Here is a 19346-nt window from a genome sequence, read left to right as displayed (position 1 = left end):
CGAAAGACTGCGTTCTGTAGCTCGTCCTTTAGCCAATGAGAAGTCACAAAACTATTAAAACATTAACGGGCTAATCCTGTTCCCTTGGAACTTCATGGGAATTTTGCCAGTGACTTTCTGAGAGTGGAATACAGCTCCATAAATACATACATGTATTTATACACATTTCATGAAACTATTAAAACATATGCCTAGAATAGAGAAAACCTCTATGTAATAACTTTGCTAAATAATAGCGTTTTTTTTATCCCTTCTGACCACACTTTGTCAAATATGTACAATCAGTGAAGAGTTGGCGATCTGCATGCACAAAAAATGGTGTTATCAGAGATTAAAGTTTTACCACAATTGTTATAAATTTCCATGTTCTTCTTGCATCAATTGAAAAATTTCTCAAGCATTTCAGCTTTAATTTTCCAAAATTTGTTTGCAGCTTTTTTAGTTGCTGAGAAAAGCCTGAAAAGCTGACAACCTTATGTGATATACAGAAAATTAAACACATTTATAGTATTATAGTTTTAGAGCCAAGTTTATGATTTTTGTGCTCTGAGTTGACAGTCTGGACAGTCAGGAAGATGTCGCCTCATGTGTTTGCAAGAGAAATGAAGTTTACCGCTATGCATACAGAAGAAGGCCTTGTGTCTTTCTCAGGGTTTGCAGGTGAACCAAACTCACCTGCTGGGGTGAGCTGAGCAGGGGTGGGGGGCAGAGGCCACACAATTAGGGCTGTAGAGCCAGCAATAACCCAGTTTTCCACGCCAGATAGAGACTGTGAGGCAGATAGACTTTGAAGCACACCCCATCAACCTGACTGGCATCAAGTAGGCCATGACTTTCTCCCTACTTAATATAGCCCACCTTTCCTCTAGAGGAATCCAAGAGGTGGAAGGACATGTTTTATACTCATCTCTCATCTTCATATGCAGGTGCCAGACCTCCTGATCAGATGTTCTGTGGCTCTTCACTACTTCCTATATAGAAAGTAGTTATTGCTTTACATATCTTCCATTTCTCTGGCACTGGGATGTATATGATAGCTTACACGTGACCGAGTCTGTAGATGTGTTCCTTTGGAATGCTGTTTAACACCTTTATGGTTCACCATCTAAAGGAGGTGACAAGCACATTCATCAGCTTTACAGGTGAGACCAAATTGGAAGAGAAAGATTAATAACAGGTCCCATAATGGTCATACTAGCTTAGCTATTGTATCTGAATTGATTTTTCAGAATAACAAATACAGGACTAAACAGGTAGGCATAATGCTACCACAAGCAATGTTAGAGGCTCTCACTGTCCCCCTTGACAAACACCAAGACTTAAAGGAGTAAAGGTGGGTAAGACAGAGGCATATTGTTGGGTAGGGGCAGACTAGGAGGCTCTGAGTTGTCTCTGTTATTGTAAATGGAAAGTGTCTGACCTTTCTGGTAATGAAGTAGAAGCTGAGATTAAACTGAATAAGCAGATGGAGTTTGTGTTATTCTAATAATCTAATTCTGTTATTCTGTACTCTGCTATTGCTACTGTACAATAAAAACAGGTAAATCAATTAGAAATTAACATATTTATCTTCATGAAAATTAGGATGAGAGGTTGAAAACAAAAAAATATTTCATCTGGAAAATTTAAGAAAATAGCTTCAGAAATAGACAGACAATCTGCTTGGCAATTTTGATTGAGAAAAAAGAGATACTTTGGAACAAAATTTTTTGATTTGGTGTGTTAAACCAACAGAACATTTCCATGATTGAGAGAGAGAGAGATCTGTGTCCAATTATTCCTTCCATTTTGGTTTGCGGTTTTGAATGCAGTGAGTGCTTGTTCCATTCACTGTGAATGGAACACAATGAAAGGGCTAAATAAGGGCTTGGGGCTAAAACCTCACTTCATTCATGCAATAGATTCAGATATACAATATTGAGTGCTCCTTCATCAATTCCACGTTTCACTTCTTCAGGTGAGAACAGCACACAGGAAATAAGAGACACAGGAAATTGCTATGCACTATTCCATTTCCCCATTACCCTGTCCATTGGAGCCAGGGCAAGGTTCATCCTTGAGCACGAGAAGGATGGTGATGACTGATTCCTTGATATGCCAACTAACTTGGACTGCCCATGAAGTCATGACACTTGCATTTTACTAGAACATAAACTAGTGTAGCTTTTCAAAAGAGTGGCACCTCAGAAGGACACATTGAATATTGAATAAGTACGAATATTCATAAACAATTCCTTTCCACTCTTGCTCTCAGTCATGCAATTCAGTAGCCTGCAATAAACTTTAGAGAGCCTTCTCTGGATCTCTGTATCGCTGTGCAGGATCTCTTTCCTGCAGTCATGCTGAGGTCAAGCTATGTGTCTGCCCTGCTCTCCTCAGCAGTGTCATCTTGTGTACCCCTACTTGGTGACTATCACCATCAGTTACTGTCTCTGTAGAGTGCTCTATCCAACTGCAAAAGAATCATCTGGAATGTGGAGAACAAGCATCTTCCTCTCTCCTGCCCAGCCTGTCCGTTGAGCCTTTTACCTGGCACTGTAACATCCTCTTGCTGCTAGGATCAATAACTATAGGAATTTTACACAATGCTTATGTCTGCAGTGAAACACATGCAGTTGTTGTGTAAAGAAAATTTGCCTTAGGGATAGGAAGGCTGGAGCAGCTGGAAGGGTTGGAGAAGTTACACACTAAACTCCAACAACTTTTATTGAGAACACATTAACTAAGATATCCATTATCAGCTAGTGAGTTTTCATTGCCATGGAAGGAGATAGAAGTGATATGAGTCTTAGCTCCAAGCTCATGCATTAAAGCAAAACACGCTTAATGAACCAGTTTTAAAAAAATTGATCACCAAAAAACAGCATCTTTTCCCCCTTAGCCAATTCTCTGCACTGGGAAAACTATGCTTAGTGAAACTTTGATAAGTGTTAGCCTAAGTTTTAAATAATGAACTCAAAGTTAACCTTTTCAACCTCAGCAGCTAAATTTGTCTGACTTTTGTACACGGAATATTTTCATTATGATGTGGGATTTTGCTGTTCATGAATGTTCTCCTTGGGGCACAGGGTAAGCCATAGCATGCGCACATGCTTACAGGCTGACTCTGTAAGTTCTTGGTAGTTGTCTTTGACTTGTCTTCCTGTTCTGGCATTCAGCCTAGTTATGCTGTCTTCTCCAATGGCTGCAGCAGTAGTATGAAATATTTGCCTCTATTTATGTTGATCTCAAGTCTTTTTCATTTGTATATAGTAGTGACCCACATCATTTAGGAGAGGATTTCAGCTTGTATGGCTTCCAGGTATTCTTCCTGTGTAAGCTATGGACTATAATAAAATCTGCTGGTACCTTCTCTAATATCCTCTTCTCTCCTCCATGACAGATAATGAGATGTTAGGACATGTTCAATACAAGGAAAGGAGAGTAGCACTACAACAATAAAACCTGTTTGTCCCATAATATTATCAGTGGGTATCCAGAATGCAGCACTGCTGAATTGTTTAAACTTTCAGATATAGCACTGTAAAAGAATCTGTAAACCGGTTTCACGGAAGAGAATGGAAATGATAACAGCTTCACATGGAACAACAGTGTTAGAACACCAGCTCCTGCACTCACTCCAGATGTACTTCTACAACTTACCTAAAGGAAAGCTTTATTTGGAAATGTAGCTAAATACCGAATCATAAATTGCTGCTGTTCAGGAGAGGATGCTACCTGGCTAGTAAACTTGTCCACAACTCCAGACTTAGTATTTCCTCAGTGACAATAGGAATTCTGTAAGCGAGGGAGTGGAAATGTGCCCTCTGATTTCTTTAGGCTTTAGCTGGTGCTACAGAGCAGCTAAGGAGATCCTCAAGGTGCTCTCCTGAGCATGCAACAACCATCAATAAGGTGGAATTCCCATGATAAGAGGATTAAGCAAGTGTAAGGAGAGGCCACACTTTCAGCTCTGCCTGCAAACCTAAGCAGAACTAAGCACAGATGTTTTATGAACTTCTTTTCTTGACAGTCTCTTGCTTTAGAAAGCGGAGCAGGATTCATTAAAGGATACACACGTGACTTCAGTGTCAGTCCTGCAGTATCAGTCTCCCTTAGGGTAAGTGTTTTGACCTCAGACTTGTAAAACAAAACAGCCATTTTAATAACATATCTGCTCCTTCTGGTTGTTTCTCTCACTTAGTTTTATTGAAAGATTCAAACACTGACAGAGCTGAGGCAAACAGACTTGACTTTCTACTGTATGTGTAGCTCATGGACTATTCTTGCAGGGGCTGGGTACAACAGATTCTTTATTATTCCATGGGAACTGTTTCACACAAGGTTTCACAAAATTTCTTGCTCATCTCCTAGGAAAAAAATTAGAATCCTGTGCCTTATCAGGCAGGCAGAAAAAGCAACATCTTTAACATGTCAAAATGTTTTTTTAGAAGAACAAAAAAATTGCTGTTTCACAGAGGGAATGGAAAGGCAGACAGAACACAGACAATTCAGCTTTCGCTCTATTCTTCTAACTTGAGTTCAAATTCTATTCTACAGATTCAGGGAGGCAGACTGAAGAGTGCCAAGAGTCCCATAAATAGCAAGGACATGAAACATATGACTTTAATTTGTAACTGCTGGAACTTGGAGCTAGTACAGACAGCTTCCCAGTGTTCTTGGGAAATGCTCTAACACTATAAAATGCTATAATTTAGGAACTGGTCTCATCTCCTTAAGTATTTCTTTAAAGTAAGATTCAGCACTTATTCAGTTTAATTAGTGTTCAATGTAACAGGAGCATTTAGAACTGCAAGATGCAGTGACATTGCAGTACTTTCTGTGTTAAATACCTTTACTCTTGTCATTCACTGGCGAAAGTATAATTTATTGTCCCTCCTCCTTGTATTTCTTTCACAAGATTTACTGCCAAACACTGTCTTATAGCCTTAATCTCTCCTGCCACATCATTTCTGCTCATGCCCATATATCTCTGCCATCTGTCTTAACTACAAAGCCGGTACAATTTGTTGAGAGGAATGTAGAATGGGATGGTAAATACAAGCAGGTGCTTCACCAGGCAGATAGAAACACAACTTTGTAAGCGCTGCTTCTAGCATATTTGGCAATGCAGTCCTGGAGGATGCCAGCTTCAGTTCCAGCTGCAGGCAGGCGGCAGAGAGCCTCAGCTGCATTTTCGCTCAGTTTTCTCTCTTTAGTCTTCTCTATTACGGCACTGAGTAGCAGCTATTGGTGCGAGGGGACGAGAAAAGTTGCCAAACCTTTCTGTACAGGACAAAGCAGAGGGGAGCACTGCATCCGCTTCAACAACCCTGATGTCAACAACAGCAATGCTGTGCAATATATCTGGGAGATGGGAGATGACAAGTTCATTGACCGAAAGTTTCATGCCGGGATCTGGTATTCCTGCGAGGAGATTATAAATGGGGAAGGTGAGTGAAAGCACATAAATTAACTTTAGAAAGCATTCATTTTCTCCCTGTGTATTTAGTGTCGTTTCCTTGTTTGTTGCAATGCTGTGTATGTATTTCATAGGGAAAAGTATTTTTCAGAAATTTCCTCTTCTGTGGAAAGGAAGAACTCAGAGGGTACTTTCTAATCAATTCTTAAAAAAAAAAAAAAATCCCAATAAATTCCAGTAAGAATTTTAAAGCAATATGTTGTAGTACAGATAAAGAATTTTTAAAAATTCTAGTCATAGCAGCAAGTTAAATGAGTTTAACAGGAAAGTGTTTTATTTTTCTGATGTTAGGATTTGACCCAAAAATGAGCACTTTTTATATATTTTTTTTGAATCATTGCTTATGATGACCTAGACAGCTTTGAAAGCAAAATGTGATATTTTATTTTGTAAATCTTGAGGATTTTTTTCAGCAATTAAATATATGAGAGTTGTTTCATGGATTTCCTATTACAAATAAGTATTTTTACTTTCTTACTGAGACCTTGCCTTCAATAAACAATAGCAGAAGATCATTTTCAGCCTTTCACGTGTTTTAAAAAACATAACTTGGACCCTGACTAATCATGAGTTGTGGCATTTAATTGAGTTTCACTCTGAATGTGTAAACATTGTTAAAATGAAATTAATCCGCTAATAAAGAAAGTTTCTCAGTAATAATCTTTGTACATTGAAACATTGAAGTTGTTTAGCTAGTCCAACAAATAGGGTGTATGTTGTAAATCTAGATTTCCAGTGTTTTTTCCAGTTACTATTCTCATCAGTTTAGAGATCACAAGAATCAGAACAAAACATCAGAGATCCAATAAGCTATCATCTGTCTTTTCAAATGCAAATATTTTAGCAGTCACCTGTTCCGAAATGCCAGTTCTACTGGAAAATGTTCTATATTAAGACATTTAAGGAAGTAAATGGCAAGGATCAGAGGAAAACACATCACTCACTCAAGAGAAAACAAAAACTAAGACATCTCTTAGGTGGTGACTGCTATAGCTACCACAGGCCAGGGAATCTGTGTATCATTTCCTATGCCTGTTATTATTTTCTTACTTGGTTCAGTTAGCAGCTGAAAAAAAAAAGAAAAGAAAAAAGAAAGCTCTGCATTTTCAAAGCAGAGCAGAATTAATTCCAAGAGCTTTGTTCAGAGAATATCCGTGGGGATCAGGAGGCTAAATGGGCTTGAAAATCAGAGCTTACAGCAAAAAGGCAGAAGAAATCTGAGCAGCACCCTTGGTGCCGTAGAGGGAGCAGGTCTTCCTTTATAAGCAGGATGGTGGACAAGCTGCCAATCTTTCAAAGGAACTACTCTTTCCCCCATTCTGGCTTTCACAGCCACTGCTTTTTGGAAACCAATTCGTAGCCTTTCCCTAGGTCTCCCGCAAACATTTGACTCTGGCTATATCTTGAAAAAGTCAGAGTGGATTCTCTAACTGAGCTCCAGGAGTAGGTCCAGCTCCCAGGGACACTTTATGTACACAGACCTGAAGTGGGGGTTTTTTGGTCTTCTCACTGGTTCCTTTCCTTGACCGACACAATTTACAATGATCCGAAATCAAATGTTTTAGAGGGATCCTCCTTCAGATTCCAGAGTACTGAGGATGAAATAAATTGCTTCAAGGTATCCTGCTGGCAAATGTTTTGTTGGGTTAGTAGATGGAAGTGATGCACTGCAGATTTAAAGTTTTTAGGTTTCTAAAAACTAGGTTTCTTAGATTTCATCCTAAGGATGCAAGGAAGACATGACTTGTGAGAGGTATTTTCTGAAAATCAAACCAGTTGATACATTTAGAAAAAATGGTCAAGCCTTTGAAAACACAAAGTCTTTGTGCTTCCATCTTTCATAATATAATGACCTTATCTCACTCCATCCTGTCCGCTGTTCTTCTGTTACTGCTAGCATCTAAATGGCTAAAATTATTCAAATCAACTCCTTATTTCTTTCAGTGTATCACTGTTTCCTCACGTAATCTCTGGACTCAACACTGTTGCACAATACTTGAATCTGAATGTCCAGGGGGTCAGAGGGATCTGTATGCATCAGTGATGTAGCCAAATGTTTGGACAGTCATTGAGAATAGCACCATAAAAGTCATGACTTTTACACATTGCCTGCCTAAAATTTTAACTTGCTTAGTTTAATCATTATATATGCATAGTTTACTCTAAATCAAATTTTTATATTTGTTTTGCTGCTATAAAATCAAGTTTATGCTCTATGCTATATTTTGCATTTTTTTCATTTTAATAGTCTGTTCTTGTAGGTAATACAGAATACTGTATTACATAATACAAAATAATCCAGAATTTTATTTTAAAATTAATTATACGCCTTTCTTAGGTGAGAAATGTAGAAGTTTCATCAGCCTGACTTCACCTGCTGATCAAGGTAAATATTCATATTTTGTTTATACAAATAAAACTTTCCAGACTGAATTTACCAATATACATATTTTGATTTGAATACTTGCTTTAATCCCATAAAGGCTTTTGTCCTTTATTTCTTTTTTATAATTCAGAGTCCACATCAGTCAAAATATGAATACATGACTTTCAAAAACTCTGCAATCGTTTGAAAACAAACATTTTTTTAATTGTAAATATGAGTACTGAAAATCAAAATTTGTTAGTTTTTGTCAATCTTTCCCTATACCTCTGAATTCATATGTCAAGGAGTTTTGTGGCTGGTGCTACGTTGCCTGGAGAGGGCAGAGAGACAGGCTCCATGTAACCAAGGCCAGCCAGTACTCTGAGGGGGCCTGGGGGAAACACATCCTGGACCAAAGCAGTCTGAATGACAGTGCTAATCCACTCCTCAGTACTTTCCTCAGAGCTGTACGGAAACATCTCCATGCATCAAGGATTTGTAGCACAAAGATCTCTCCTGCAGGTATGGTGTTGCCAACTCTCCTTCAAAGAACAGTTCATGTTCCTGCAAAAAGTGCCCACAGATGCTGCTAAAGACCCTTCAGCATCAATCCTATCACCTATATGGTTAGGTCAATGCTTTGGAACTGGCCAATCCAGAAACAATTCTGCCTTCTTCCCCAGGGAGTTTGCCTTGCATATCCCAGAAAGTGCTTGAGTTACCAGGTCACTGTGTAGCCGAAGGCTAGTCCTCTCTCCTTCTATTGCAGCCAAATCACTGCGCACAAATAATTCAAGCTTTTTATAGTGTGGGAAAAAAATGTAAGTGAAGTGTTGTTCTTAATCATGCAGACACAGCCCTCAGAAAGGAGGAGTGAATGCTGGGCCCTGCCCTGAGAACTCCTCGGAGATGAAACATCTGTTGGCCACAATGCTGAAATAATCTCTGTGAACAGGAGCTCAGCAAAGGCCAGAGATGACTACAGGTCAAGGCACCTGTGCATCTTACAGTCACACTGCGAGGCTACCCCTGAGCCGTGAAATCCTGTATGGAAAGACAGGCTCCCGCCTTGCACAGCAAACGGGAGAGTGTGTGTTCTGCTGGTGTGCATATAAAAATCTGGTGTGTGCCCTTACAGTTTGTCAGCTAACATAGTCTTCTTTCGGCACACTTTTCCATGAGCCCAACTGCTGTGATGTCAAGACATGGGTAAATGGATGTTAATTCTTTTTCAAAAGTAATTTTAGTGTAACTACTGAGTATAACAAAGGTATTGCCCTATCTTGCACTGTATGCTTCTCAACAGGGTGGAAGGAAGGTGCAAATGCTTTGCCACTAAATGTTTGCATCAGTAGAGAAGCTAATAATTTAGGGTTTCCATGAACCCTGAGATCTTCTAAAAACTGTGTCCTCACAGTTTTTAAAGTTTTGTTCAAAGATGTAAATGATAAAAATGAAGAATGAAGAAATGGTGAAAATACTAAATGATTGCTTATAATATCAGTGCTGTTAATTTGACTTTCCAGGGGTTTTATGGCTGTCTATTGTAGCAGAGCTACTGTACATCATTTTGCTTCTGACTGGAGCCATTCTTATGTCAATAGAAGTGTGCTACTACACTACTGCCATTGATGGGCTAAAGATCAACGCCTTTTCTGCAGTAGTCACCGTACTAGCAGGTATCGTGCAGGACTGCAATTTATATACCTCCAGAAAATGTAACATTGCTAGACTTTCAAATGAAAATTAGTGACAGTGCTCAGGTTTAAGAACTATTACAATGCCTGATGAGACACAGGCAACAAAATAGATGCAGGAAAATTTTATGGAATATATTCAAGTCAACTAATTATTCCTTAATAAGATTTTTATATTTTATATTTGTAAGTTTTATTATTTTGACTTTATTATTCTAATTTTATTATTTTTAATTTGAATGTCAGAGTGCTTGTCAAAGATAAAGTGATCGATTCTTCTTACAGCTTGACTTTTTATTTTTGACATGCAGAGTATAAAATTAGCAATAGGTAGAAATAAAATGGTATTTATAAAATGGAATAAATCTGATTAAATAATTGTTAACGGAGGATCATCCTAAACAATGTGCTTCATTTTCTGCATATTTATGCTTAATCCAGTGCTAAACAATGCTATTCAACATAGGAGCCTGGGAAAATTCAGTTTGGAAGGGGCTTCAGGAGGTCCCTACCCCAACCTCCTGCCAGAGTCAGCTGTGAAATCAGATCAGGTTGCTCAAGGCTTTACCCAGCCGGGTCTTGAAAAGTTGCAAGAATGGAACCAACACAACCTCTCTGGGCAACCTGTTCTACAAGCTGTCCTGATGGTGAAAATGTTACTGTATCAGTCTCTGAGCAATATGGTCTGAATTTAGTGCTAACCCTGCTTTGAGCCAGAAGTTGGACCAGAGACCTCCTGGTCTGAAGTATTCCATGATTCTACATGTGTTATACAATCGGTACTGAGGAAAGCTGCAGTAATTGCTGGTGACATGCACAACCTTCCATAGAGGCATTAATTTTAAATCAAGAAGCAATACACGCTACTGGCTTTCATACTGTCATTTCTGTATAGTGTCTAAAGTAATTTATATTTGGCGAAAGCATGTGTTTTAGAGAGGCATCTAATTGTGAGTTAAACACACTGCCAGATGGCAAAGCCAATATCTCTTTTGTCGGAATAATCTCTACATTCTCTTTCTCTGCCAAAATTTTGGGCTTTGATTCTAATTTTAATGTTTATAGATTTAGTGTTCATGCATTTGCGATTGCTGTGCCTTCCTCTGCAAATTACAGATTTTTTTAGTACATCATTTCCTCTTAAACATAATCACATATTTATCTTATCTACCGTTTGCATTACTGTTGGCTAAATAAATCAAGTTTCTTAAAAGTCCCACTGTGATCATGAGGAATATATCATTTTATTCCTTTCTGCAGAAGCCTTTGCATCTCTGAAAGCATCTGTCATGGCTTTCCTTTACCTTCTCTTCTCTGAAAGAAAGAATTGATAAACATTTCACATGACTTCCCATATACTTGCCAAACTCAGATCATTCTTACTACTTTTGTTTTTGTCCAGCTCAGTTTTTATAGTTTTCCTAGAGAGCAGCACTAAGTGCAGGTACTAGTCCTCTAGTGAATCCTGGCCAGTGCTGAGTCTCCAAGGACCACAGTTTACATTCCAGATGGTCATTTCTGAGATGCTTTAGTTTTACTTAATTTTATGGATTAGTCAACTCTCTACCCTAAGTTAGGCTCAGCTCTACCTAGATCTTTCCTGACAGATGTGACCTTCCTAAGAAATATAAGCTAATTCTTGCTTTTCAAAAGGTTTCATTCAATCTAAATTTAATCAAATTTAATGTAAACCTCTGCTACTGTAATTTTATCCACCTCTTTTTAGGATTCCCATCTGAAATAGAGACCAGATGATCCCTTTTACATATTTGAGGATTGCTATCTCAGTACCCAATAGTCTAGAGAATTGTCTCCAAACTTTGCTGTTAATGTATTCTCGTAACTTGGACTATCTCCTTACTGTTGAAAGACTTTCCAGAAAGTTATTCAGCTGGTTAAAAAATTTTTATCAACGCTAACTCTACTTACTGTTCACAAAAAGCCCTATCCTCCTTCCATTTCTTGACTAATGGTTTATGAGCGGATGCCATGGATAAGTTTTAAAAAAATTTTCCACTTACTATTGCTCAAATATTTTCATCATATCTATGTTCTTCTCTATGCTGGACCTCAGCTATAGGCTCACCCAAGCAGTCTGCTTTGTTAACGTGGCTAAATGAGCCTACATTTCTATCTGTATCTTAATAACACTTTTGTTCCACCATTGTGTCTATTTCCAGAGAAAGAATAAGGAATTTTATTCAAATCTTCAGCCAGTCTTGCCTATTACTAGCAACCTTTCCTTTTCCAAATAATAGTAAATATTGAGCATTATTAATATTCCTTTTGGTTTTGGCATGTACAGTACAGAGGCTCACATTGCAAGCTTTTGCTGGACATTTTGGTTCAGTTAGTCCCTGTTTTTAAGCATTTATTGAAATAGTAAAAGGGTTGAAGAGTATATGTCTTAGATATAAAACTTACATATACATTTGTTTTCAATATAAACTAAATCTAGTCATCTCATTAAAGAAAAGCTTTAAAATTTCCTTCACCTTAACCTGTAATGATAATACAATTTCTCATGTCAACAAGATCTTGATTCTAGAAGGCAAATGCAAATGAAAATTCAATTTCTGGGAAGTGTAGCTGTGTAATTCTAGCTATATTGAAAACATAGTTTTTTAAAAAAACTATTATATTAATTAACAATTGGAAAAAAACATACTGAAGCTCGTGTTTGATTTCTCAGTACCCTAAATCCCCAAGTATGTGCTCTAACTTATGCAAACCGTATTGACTTGCAGTAAGAATCACAACGTCAATTTTTCTGGCCAAGTTTATGTAGAATGTGGTTATAACAGCCCCCATGCAGGTTTAAATGCTACAAACAATATTGTTCTGTTTTGTGAGTGTATTCTCTTAAATACCAAGCACGTATTCTGCTAATTAATTCCATTGCTATGAATATTCTTTATCAGCATTGCTCTCCTGTAACCCATGTATGCCAGCGGCTTTTCATGAAAATTAACATTGTCAGACACCCATGTTTGACTATTCTTGTTGCTTGTATCAACATTTCAGTTAAATTTTCACCATTTTCCTGGCCCCAAACTGCCCTGATGCCAGTGCTGAAGTATTGAGTCAGTCTGACTTGGAATTTTATCTTTGCACAAGAGCTAAATGGAGAGACTTCCAGGCCCACCACAGGAGTTCATATACACACCCCAATTTTACCTATCAGGGTACAGGCAAGGGCAGCCAGGGTGGAGAAATCAGGACTGGCATTTGTGTAACACGAAAATGACTATGACGTGCCACTTCTCTGGGAAGAGATGGGCAGCTGGCCTCAGTCCTCTAATCCCCACAGCAACAACTTCCTATTTTCTCCTAATGATTTTTAATGATTTTTTTAGAATATTGCATATCCCATGACTGGTCTCAAAGATCCTTGTGTGCTTCCAGGTAGCACTCTTTCTTTCTTTCAGCAGAAACATTCGTTGTCTGTCTTAATCCTTACACACAGGCAGAAAAATATTCTCAAAACAACTCTCTCCATAGATTTTAAGGAACGTGCTATCAAAGTGCCAGCTAGTGATCAAATAACGTCTTCCACAGCATCAAGCAGCTTGTTTCTATGCTACATAAAAGGAATGTTCTAATTATCGGTTGATGGTGTTTCAAGGAATAACCAATATTTCAGGGGAGACATTTTGCCAGTATCTACTGAAGCCACATTATTGTGTAGGTGACAATGGAAAAACCCCAGACAGCCCTGACTTGTGCAGAGCCTGTCCCAGACGGAAAGCTACTGTGTGCTAGCAGCTGCTTTTATTTTGTGAGAAGTTAAGAAGCAGACCTGCTTTGTGAACACCCAGTGAATTGGGTCTTGTAAAAGCATTTGCCCGTGGACCACTACTCTGAGAAGTGAATGTGTTTTAGACATTGAGATACTTGATGTTGCCAGGATTTTTATGGATTTGTACATGTAATTGGTAAAGGTTACCTTTACCATTAGATAACAGCTAAATAGGAATTTGGAAGATTAAATTGTTAAATAAAGCCAGTGGTTAAAGAAATGGTTAAGCAAATAGTTAAACAAGTTGCTTCCAAAATCTAGTCTTTCATGCCTTTTAATAGTAATTAGCTGCTTATTCACTTTTTTATTCATTCAAGACAACTATGATAAATCTGGCCTCATTTCCAGCACTGAGAAATGATATATAACTAATGTTTCTACTTCTGAAAAATCTTTCCACTCTCTTCTGTATTTCAAGCTTCTGCTGGCTTACTAGGGGACACTATGCCCTGTGTAATGAATTTAAGTGAGACCTTGGGTTTTTTAATCCCTGCTCAGAGAATTACTGAGGAGTAGGTTTTCAGAGGGATGGAGCCAAGCAGCTACTTACCTTTCAAGGTCTATGGACTGCATGTCCCATTGTTCCCTTAGGTCCGTCTAGTAGGTTCCAAGTGTCAAGGAGCTGTAGTAGTGACTGTATTGGCAAAATCCATGACATATAAATACACTTAAATTACAATATCCATTTTTTCTGTGATATATAGAATTTAGATTCTTTATAAAATATTCTTCATGAGCTCAAGGGAGAATTGCCATAATTTGACAAAGAGGAATGTCCTCAATATATATTTTCTAATATTCTTACGAAATTATACTTTTTAGGTCTTCTGGGCATGGTTGCTCACATGATGTACACTACTGTATTTCAAATGACTGTCAACCTTGGTCCTGAAGACTGGAGACCTCACACATGGGATTATGGCTGGTCCTATTGGTACCTATTGATTTATATTTGGCTCTTCCATTACATTACAGTCACTTCATCCTGTAGTCAAAGAATGTATGTCTAGTTGATGAGAAATGGTTTCACTCCTGGGGATGTAATTCAGTATTCCATTTTTTTTTCTACCAAATTCACTAGTCTTAGATTATTGTATGGAGCATAACAGCTGGAGCTCAGAGCAACTGCGAACACAGTTCTGACCATATAAGCTTGTGAGTTTTCTGTTTACCATTCCCTGAACCATGCAGAGATCTCCCACTGCTCTGCATGAGGCAGAGGTTCTTTTCCCTACACATCAGACTACCAGGTCTATTAGACCCAAAGTTGGTAGCTTTGTCTCCAAGGAAGGCTGCCTAGCATAAATTGCTTATAACTCTTCCAGATTCAACCATTTAGGCTGAATGTTTCCTTACCAGATATGTGTTTCAGATTGCTATTTGGGGGAAATTTCAGACAAAATGGTTCAAATTTTTGAGACTAGTGTTAGATCTCTTTCCATGAACCTAAGTTCATTTAGAAGCTGTTGTTACATAATGTACATAAACAGAGGCCTGGTCAGTACTGTTTTGTTGCAGACCATCTAGAGCATGACAAACAGTTGACACTGTCCTGTTTGTCCAGAACATGAGGTGGTTCAGCTGCCATATGTCCCCTACTTGTTCAAGGAGGAAAGAATGCGTTTGCATACTCTCCTATCTAGAAGAATGGCTTTGAAAAGAAGCCTGATGTTAAATATCCAAATGCCATCTTGGACAACATCTAGTGGCTATTTGGATACCCTCAACAGGCATCATGGGCACTATGCAGGATTCCCCAATAGTGTCTTTTTGTCTCCTTTCATATTTTGATACTTTTTGCTTCTTTGACTCCTGATGGTTCCCTTCTTTCATGTTTTTGTTCTCTCAACAATCATTTGGTTTCCCTAATTTTGGGCCCTGATCCCTTTTCTGGGAGAGCTCTCCATTTCTTTGATGAATTGGCTTACGCTTGTTTTCACTATAACCTGGGTAACAAGAGTGGCCAGTAGGAAAAGGAAAAATGTTCCTTCCTTCCTTCCTTCCTTCCACTTTTCTCTGTGAGTGGGAAGAGAAAACTGCAGACTGGTACAGACGAGCCTATTCTTCCTTTTCCATCCTACTGGGAAGGGAAAAAAACTGTCAGCATCACCACCACTATTACTGCTATCAACAGAGCTTAGCTGCTGCCACTGTCACCTCCATCGCTGTGCACACCACCATGTACACCACTGATGCTGCCACCGTTGCAGCTACAGCCAGCCTTCTCTTCATGGGCACGAGGACTTGTGACCTTTGCCATGTGCCACGTGGTCAGACTTCATGGCTGCCTTCTAACTCTGTGCAGCTTTGGCCACTGAATGCCTCAAAGAAACATTCCTATCATCCCTGGATACCTGCCTATGGAAAGGCTTAAGGGTAGGAGAGGCTGTGTGAAGGACCTTGGTTTCTTTCCTCTTATCTCCTTCTGTCTGTACCATTATCTCCTTTCTGATAGCATATATTTGCACCCCTCACCAGCTTCCTGTTGTATGAACCATCATTTCCAGTCTCTCACAATCGCTTTCCCATTGATTGTGTGAGAGAACATGAAGGATGCTGACACTACCGTTGCCTTATAAGAGGACAGATGCCAGAAGAGTGGGATTCATGATTATAACTGATACTCTCTTTCTAATTACTGCAGCAGCCACTGTAGCCAACAATATCACCAAGCTGATGACAGAACATAGGCAGGCAGCAGCACAGGAAATTCTTTCCTGCTTTGTTTTTGGGACTTATCACCACCTTCCTAGCATGGAAAAACAAATAATTGGACCCATGGTAGCAGTTATTTCATCCCAACCACCAGCTCCAGTGGAACAGACATGCCTGCAAGAACACCTGAACCTTTGCCATGGATCTTCCATCTGTCACAGTTCTACTCAAATCCTCACATCCAGCTACCCTAACCAGAGATTTTTTCTCACCTTGACTAGGGGGCAAGATAATCTTTCCTTTTCCTCTATGGTGCTGGGATTGTTAGTAATGAGTAGGCTTATTCTGTGGCATCTCTGGATGTCTCCTCAGTAAGCCTCTCCATATTTCTTTTTTCTCTTCAGTAGCTTGCCAGGAAGTTGACAATGTATTTCCATTATTGATTAATCTCTCACTCTCCTTGCCTTTCAAAGGCTGAGGAATCCTTACATCAAGAGGCAGCATTTTGTCTCTAAAGATCATAATCTTCTATGCAATAATTAGCAAAGTAAGACTCACAATCCAGCCAAGCTTCCACCTACATTTCTCTTATCCAGAGGAATGACTTGTCACTTATGTTTGCTTCCTTGTCCAGTTGACCTATTTGATTTCCCCTTCTTCACTTCGCCTCTGGGTATGGTTCCCATGACCTTACTCCTTCTTGAAGCTGAATTTCCACTATAGTCAAGCTCCCCTTTACCCTCTGGCTGTCTCAATGACAAGACTTTGCTTACTTCTTTCTTTAGTTCTCATGGGTCAGACATCATTTCCAAATCACTTATGGGAAGGCAGAAAATTAAGCAAAAATCTTAAAGAATTCCACTGATATTCTCTTTGTATTGTCAGAATAAATCATTTATTTCTGTCCTTGGTGTTGTATCTCTCAATACAGAATTTATCTGTATGATCATCTTCTAATAAGAAATTATTTTTTTTTCAATCTTTGGTAAAAGGTCTTCTTAAAAGACTGTATGAAGCTAATTTGTTGTCTTTAACTTACTGAGCCCTTCAAACGGCTTTGACAGATTAAGAATAACATCCTTCAACAAGAACTGTGATCCAGAATATCATTTTTATCAATTTGTCTACTAATGCCCTTATCCTTCAGTTATTCAGCCAATACACCCACAACATTAGTCAGGACTACTGCAGGCCTGCCTCCTTTATCTCACCTCAGAGGCTAAAACCTGCCACCTTCAATTCTTCTCTACCATGGGTAGAGAACTTAAACCATAGGTTACATACCACCATCAGCAGGTCTGCTGTCCCATCTCTGAGTTCCTTTAGCATGGCAATATAAATCCACCTGCTTCTGGTGATTTGTCCTAATTCACGTTATCTTGTTGTTGTAAGAGCTCCTCTGATGATCCCCACATGGGGGAAGTTAGGGTGTAGTCTGTCTAACAAAGATAGCTTAAGCTGCTCCCTCTTGTTCTTGCTCCTAGCAACCTGTGTGTATTTATGTGCTGTACAGGACTGCCCTAAATTCTGGCAGCACATCCGGTTATATGATTACCCTGAAAACCAGTCCTGGCTAAAAGCATCCCCCCCCCCCCCTTACCTCTGCACCACCAAAAGAGAAAGTGTTATTTTAAACCTAGATCAGTTCCTTTAATTGCAGGGCGGATATGGGAATGAACAGCTCTGAGTGAGAGGAAAGTTAAGCAGAAGTTTCTTTAAGTGGTTTCTCCAACAAAAGCACATTTCATTAGATTATCTTGACCTTGACAAGTTAAGAAAGGTTTGGATGAGTAACTTCCTTCACTGTGAACTCTAATTCACTTCACTGTGTCCTTAGTTTTACGTGCTACTTTTATATCTCCATCATGCATCGGCTATTCAATAGTCCAGAAATGTCCTGCACCTTTAGTAAATTGTCTCTCAACATCATTTTTTATTTCTGTTTTGTTATGATTTTATATTAACATTTCAGAGTTTATATCCTTTCTTCAGTTTGGCCATGACCTGTACTTTCTCAGCTATTTAGACATGTCTTCTCTTTTCTTTTTAATCCTTTTGAATAAGTGGTACAAATTTTTCTGAATGGCATTTGAAGTTTTTAAATCTCTTCAACAATATCTTTTAATGTTTTGAGCATCCCCAATTTTTATACAGTTCCTGATTCTGAATTTAATCTTTAAGTAGAGTAAGTAGAGGAACTGGAGGTGGGTCTAGGGTTTCACTCAAACAAAGATACTAAATGTGAATGTAACAATCTATATGCAGATATCAACTACATAAGTCAGATACTTGGATTAACCAAGAATATTTCTCCTTCTCCCACTGTGTTGTCCTTTCCATAACATACACTCATATAAGCACTAGTGTGTAATATTTTCAAAAATAAAATTGAAGTATGTGGATATGAATCTGTTCTGCTAATTTCTAATTAGTCTTTTTGTTTATAGCCTCGCATGGGGTTCCTTCGCCTGCTGTATGGCTGCAGCTGTCACCACTATTAACAAATATACAAAAACTATTTTGGAATTCAAGCACAAAAGAAAAAAGCTGGAGAGGAGTTTAAAGATTAAATACAAGTTTCCTGATCCTACAGCTCCAGAGAAAGCTTGCAATGTGTATGTGAACTCTTTTCACAAAACTACAGAGGACCCTGCACTCCCAATAAAAGGTTTGCATCACCTGGCAAATATTTCAATTCTGTAAATTTGAAGCACACCTCAACGCATCCTGTGGATCATAAGGCAGATCACAATGAAATAGTATTAATTAATAAAAATGTATCTTTGTGTAGCATTAGTTATTTTTCTTAATAAAGAAATATTTTCATGGATGTTTCAGGGAAGTCTTAATATTGAAAAGGCTGATATAGGTACCTCAGTTCAGCAAAAGACAGTGACACAGATTCTGCATTGCTCTGAATTTTAAGTATTCTCTAATGTTCATATAGATAATGTGAGTTTGTTAGGATTTCAGAGCATTATGGATTTTCACCCTTAATTCTTTATTCAAAAGACTTCAAAAAAAAAAATTGAAGCACAAAACCCATAAATAACAGGGCAGCAAAAAAGATAGCCCATAGGTGGTATGTGGATTGAATAAAATGCTTGTTATTAGAAGTACATCCTCTCCAGGAATATCAATATATTCTGTGGTAGATTGATAAGTTTAACCATAAGTATAGTGATAGGATTTGCTGCGACAGAAAGGTAAATGGGAGGAGAGTTTTTTAATACAAAAATTGCATATAAAGCCATGTTTTACAATGGCTAGAAAGGCAAAAATAAAACTGGAAGGTATGTGGGTTTAGACATCACACAACTCAGCTATGAAACTCTCTGGGTATCAACATGACAATAGTACCAGAAAAAG

The 19346-nt window shown here is 38.4% G+C and overlaps 1 protein-coding gene across 1 annotated transcript; it reads left to right on the top strand.

The window, feature by feature from the left end:
* The first annotated feature begins 5092 nt into the window (after nt 1-5092).
* GSG1L2 (GSG1 like 2) lies at nt 5093-18767 on the top strand. Its single transcript, XM_062591674.1, has 5 exons — nt 5093-5432; nt 7800-7847; nt 9353-9505; nt 14145-14256; nt 18425-18767. Exons 1-5 carry the CDS (start codon nt 5108-5110, stop codon nt 18678-18680), a joined length of 894 nt encoding a protein of 297 aa, XP_062447658.1. The 5' UTR covers nt 5093-5107; the 3' UTR covers nt 18681-18767.
* Nucleotides 18768-19346: the final 579 nt, after the last annotated feature.

Source organism: Rhea pennata, chromosome 19 (genome assembly GCF_028389875.1).
Source record: "Rhea pennata isolate bPtePen1 chromosome 19, bPtePen1.pri, whole genome shotgun sequence".
Lineage (NCBI taxonomy): Eukaryota > Metazoa > Chordata > Aves > Rheiformes > Rheidae > Rhea > Rhea pennata.
This window is presented reverse-complemented; position numbering and strand designations above follow the sequence as displayed.

Bases quoted from the DNA above. Each gene is read 5' to 3' on its own strand.
- GSG1L2 (XM_062591674.1), top strand. From the start codon at position 5,108: ATGCAGTCCTGGAGGATGCCAGCTTCAGTTCCAGCTGCAGGCAGGCGG. The intron at 5,433-7,799 runs GTGAGTGAAAGC...CGCCTTTCTTAG, and splicing joins GGAGATTATAAATGGGGAAG to GTGAGAAATGTAGAAGTTTC. The intron at 7,848-9,352 runs GTAAATATTCAT...TTGACTTTCCAG, and splicing joins GACTTCACCTGCTGATCAAG to GGGTTTTATGGCTGTCTATT.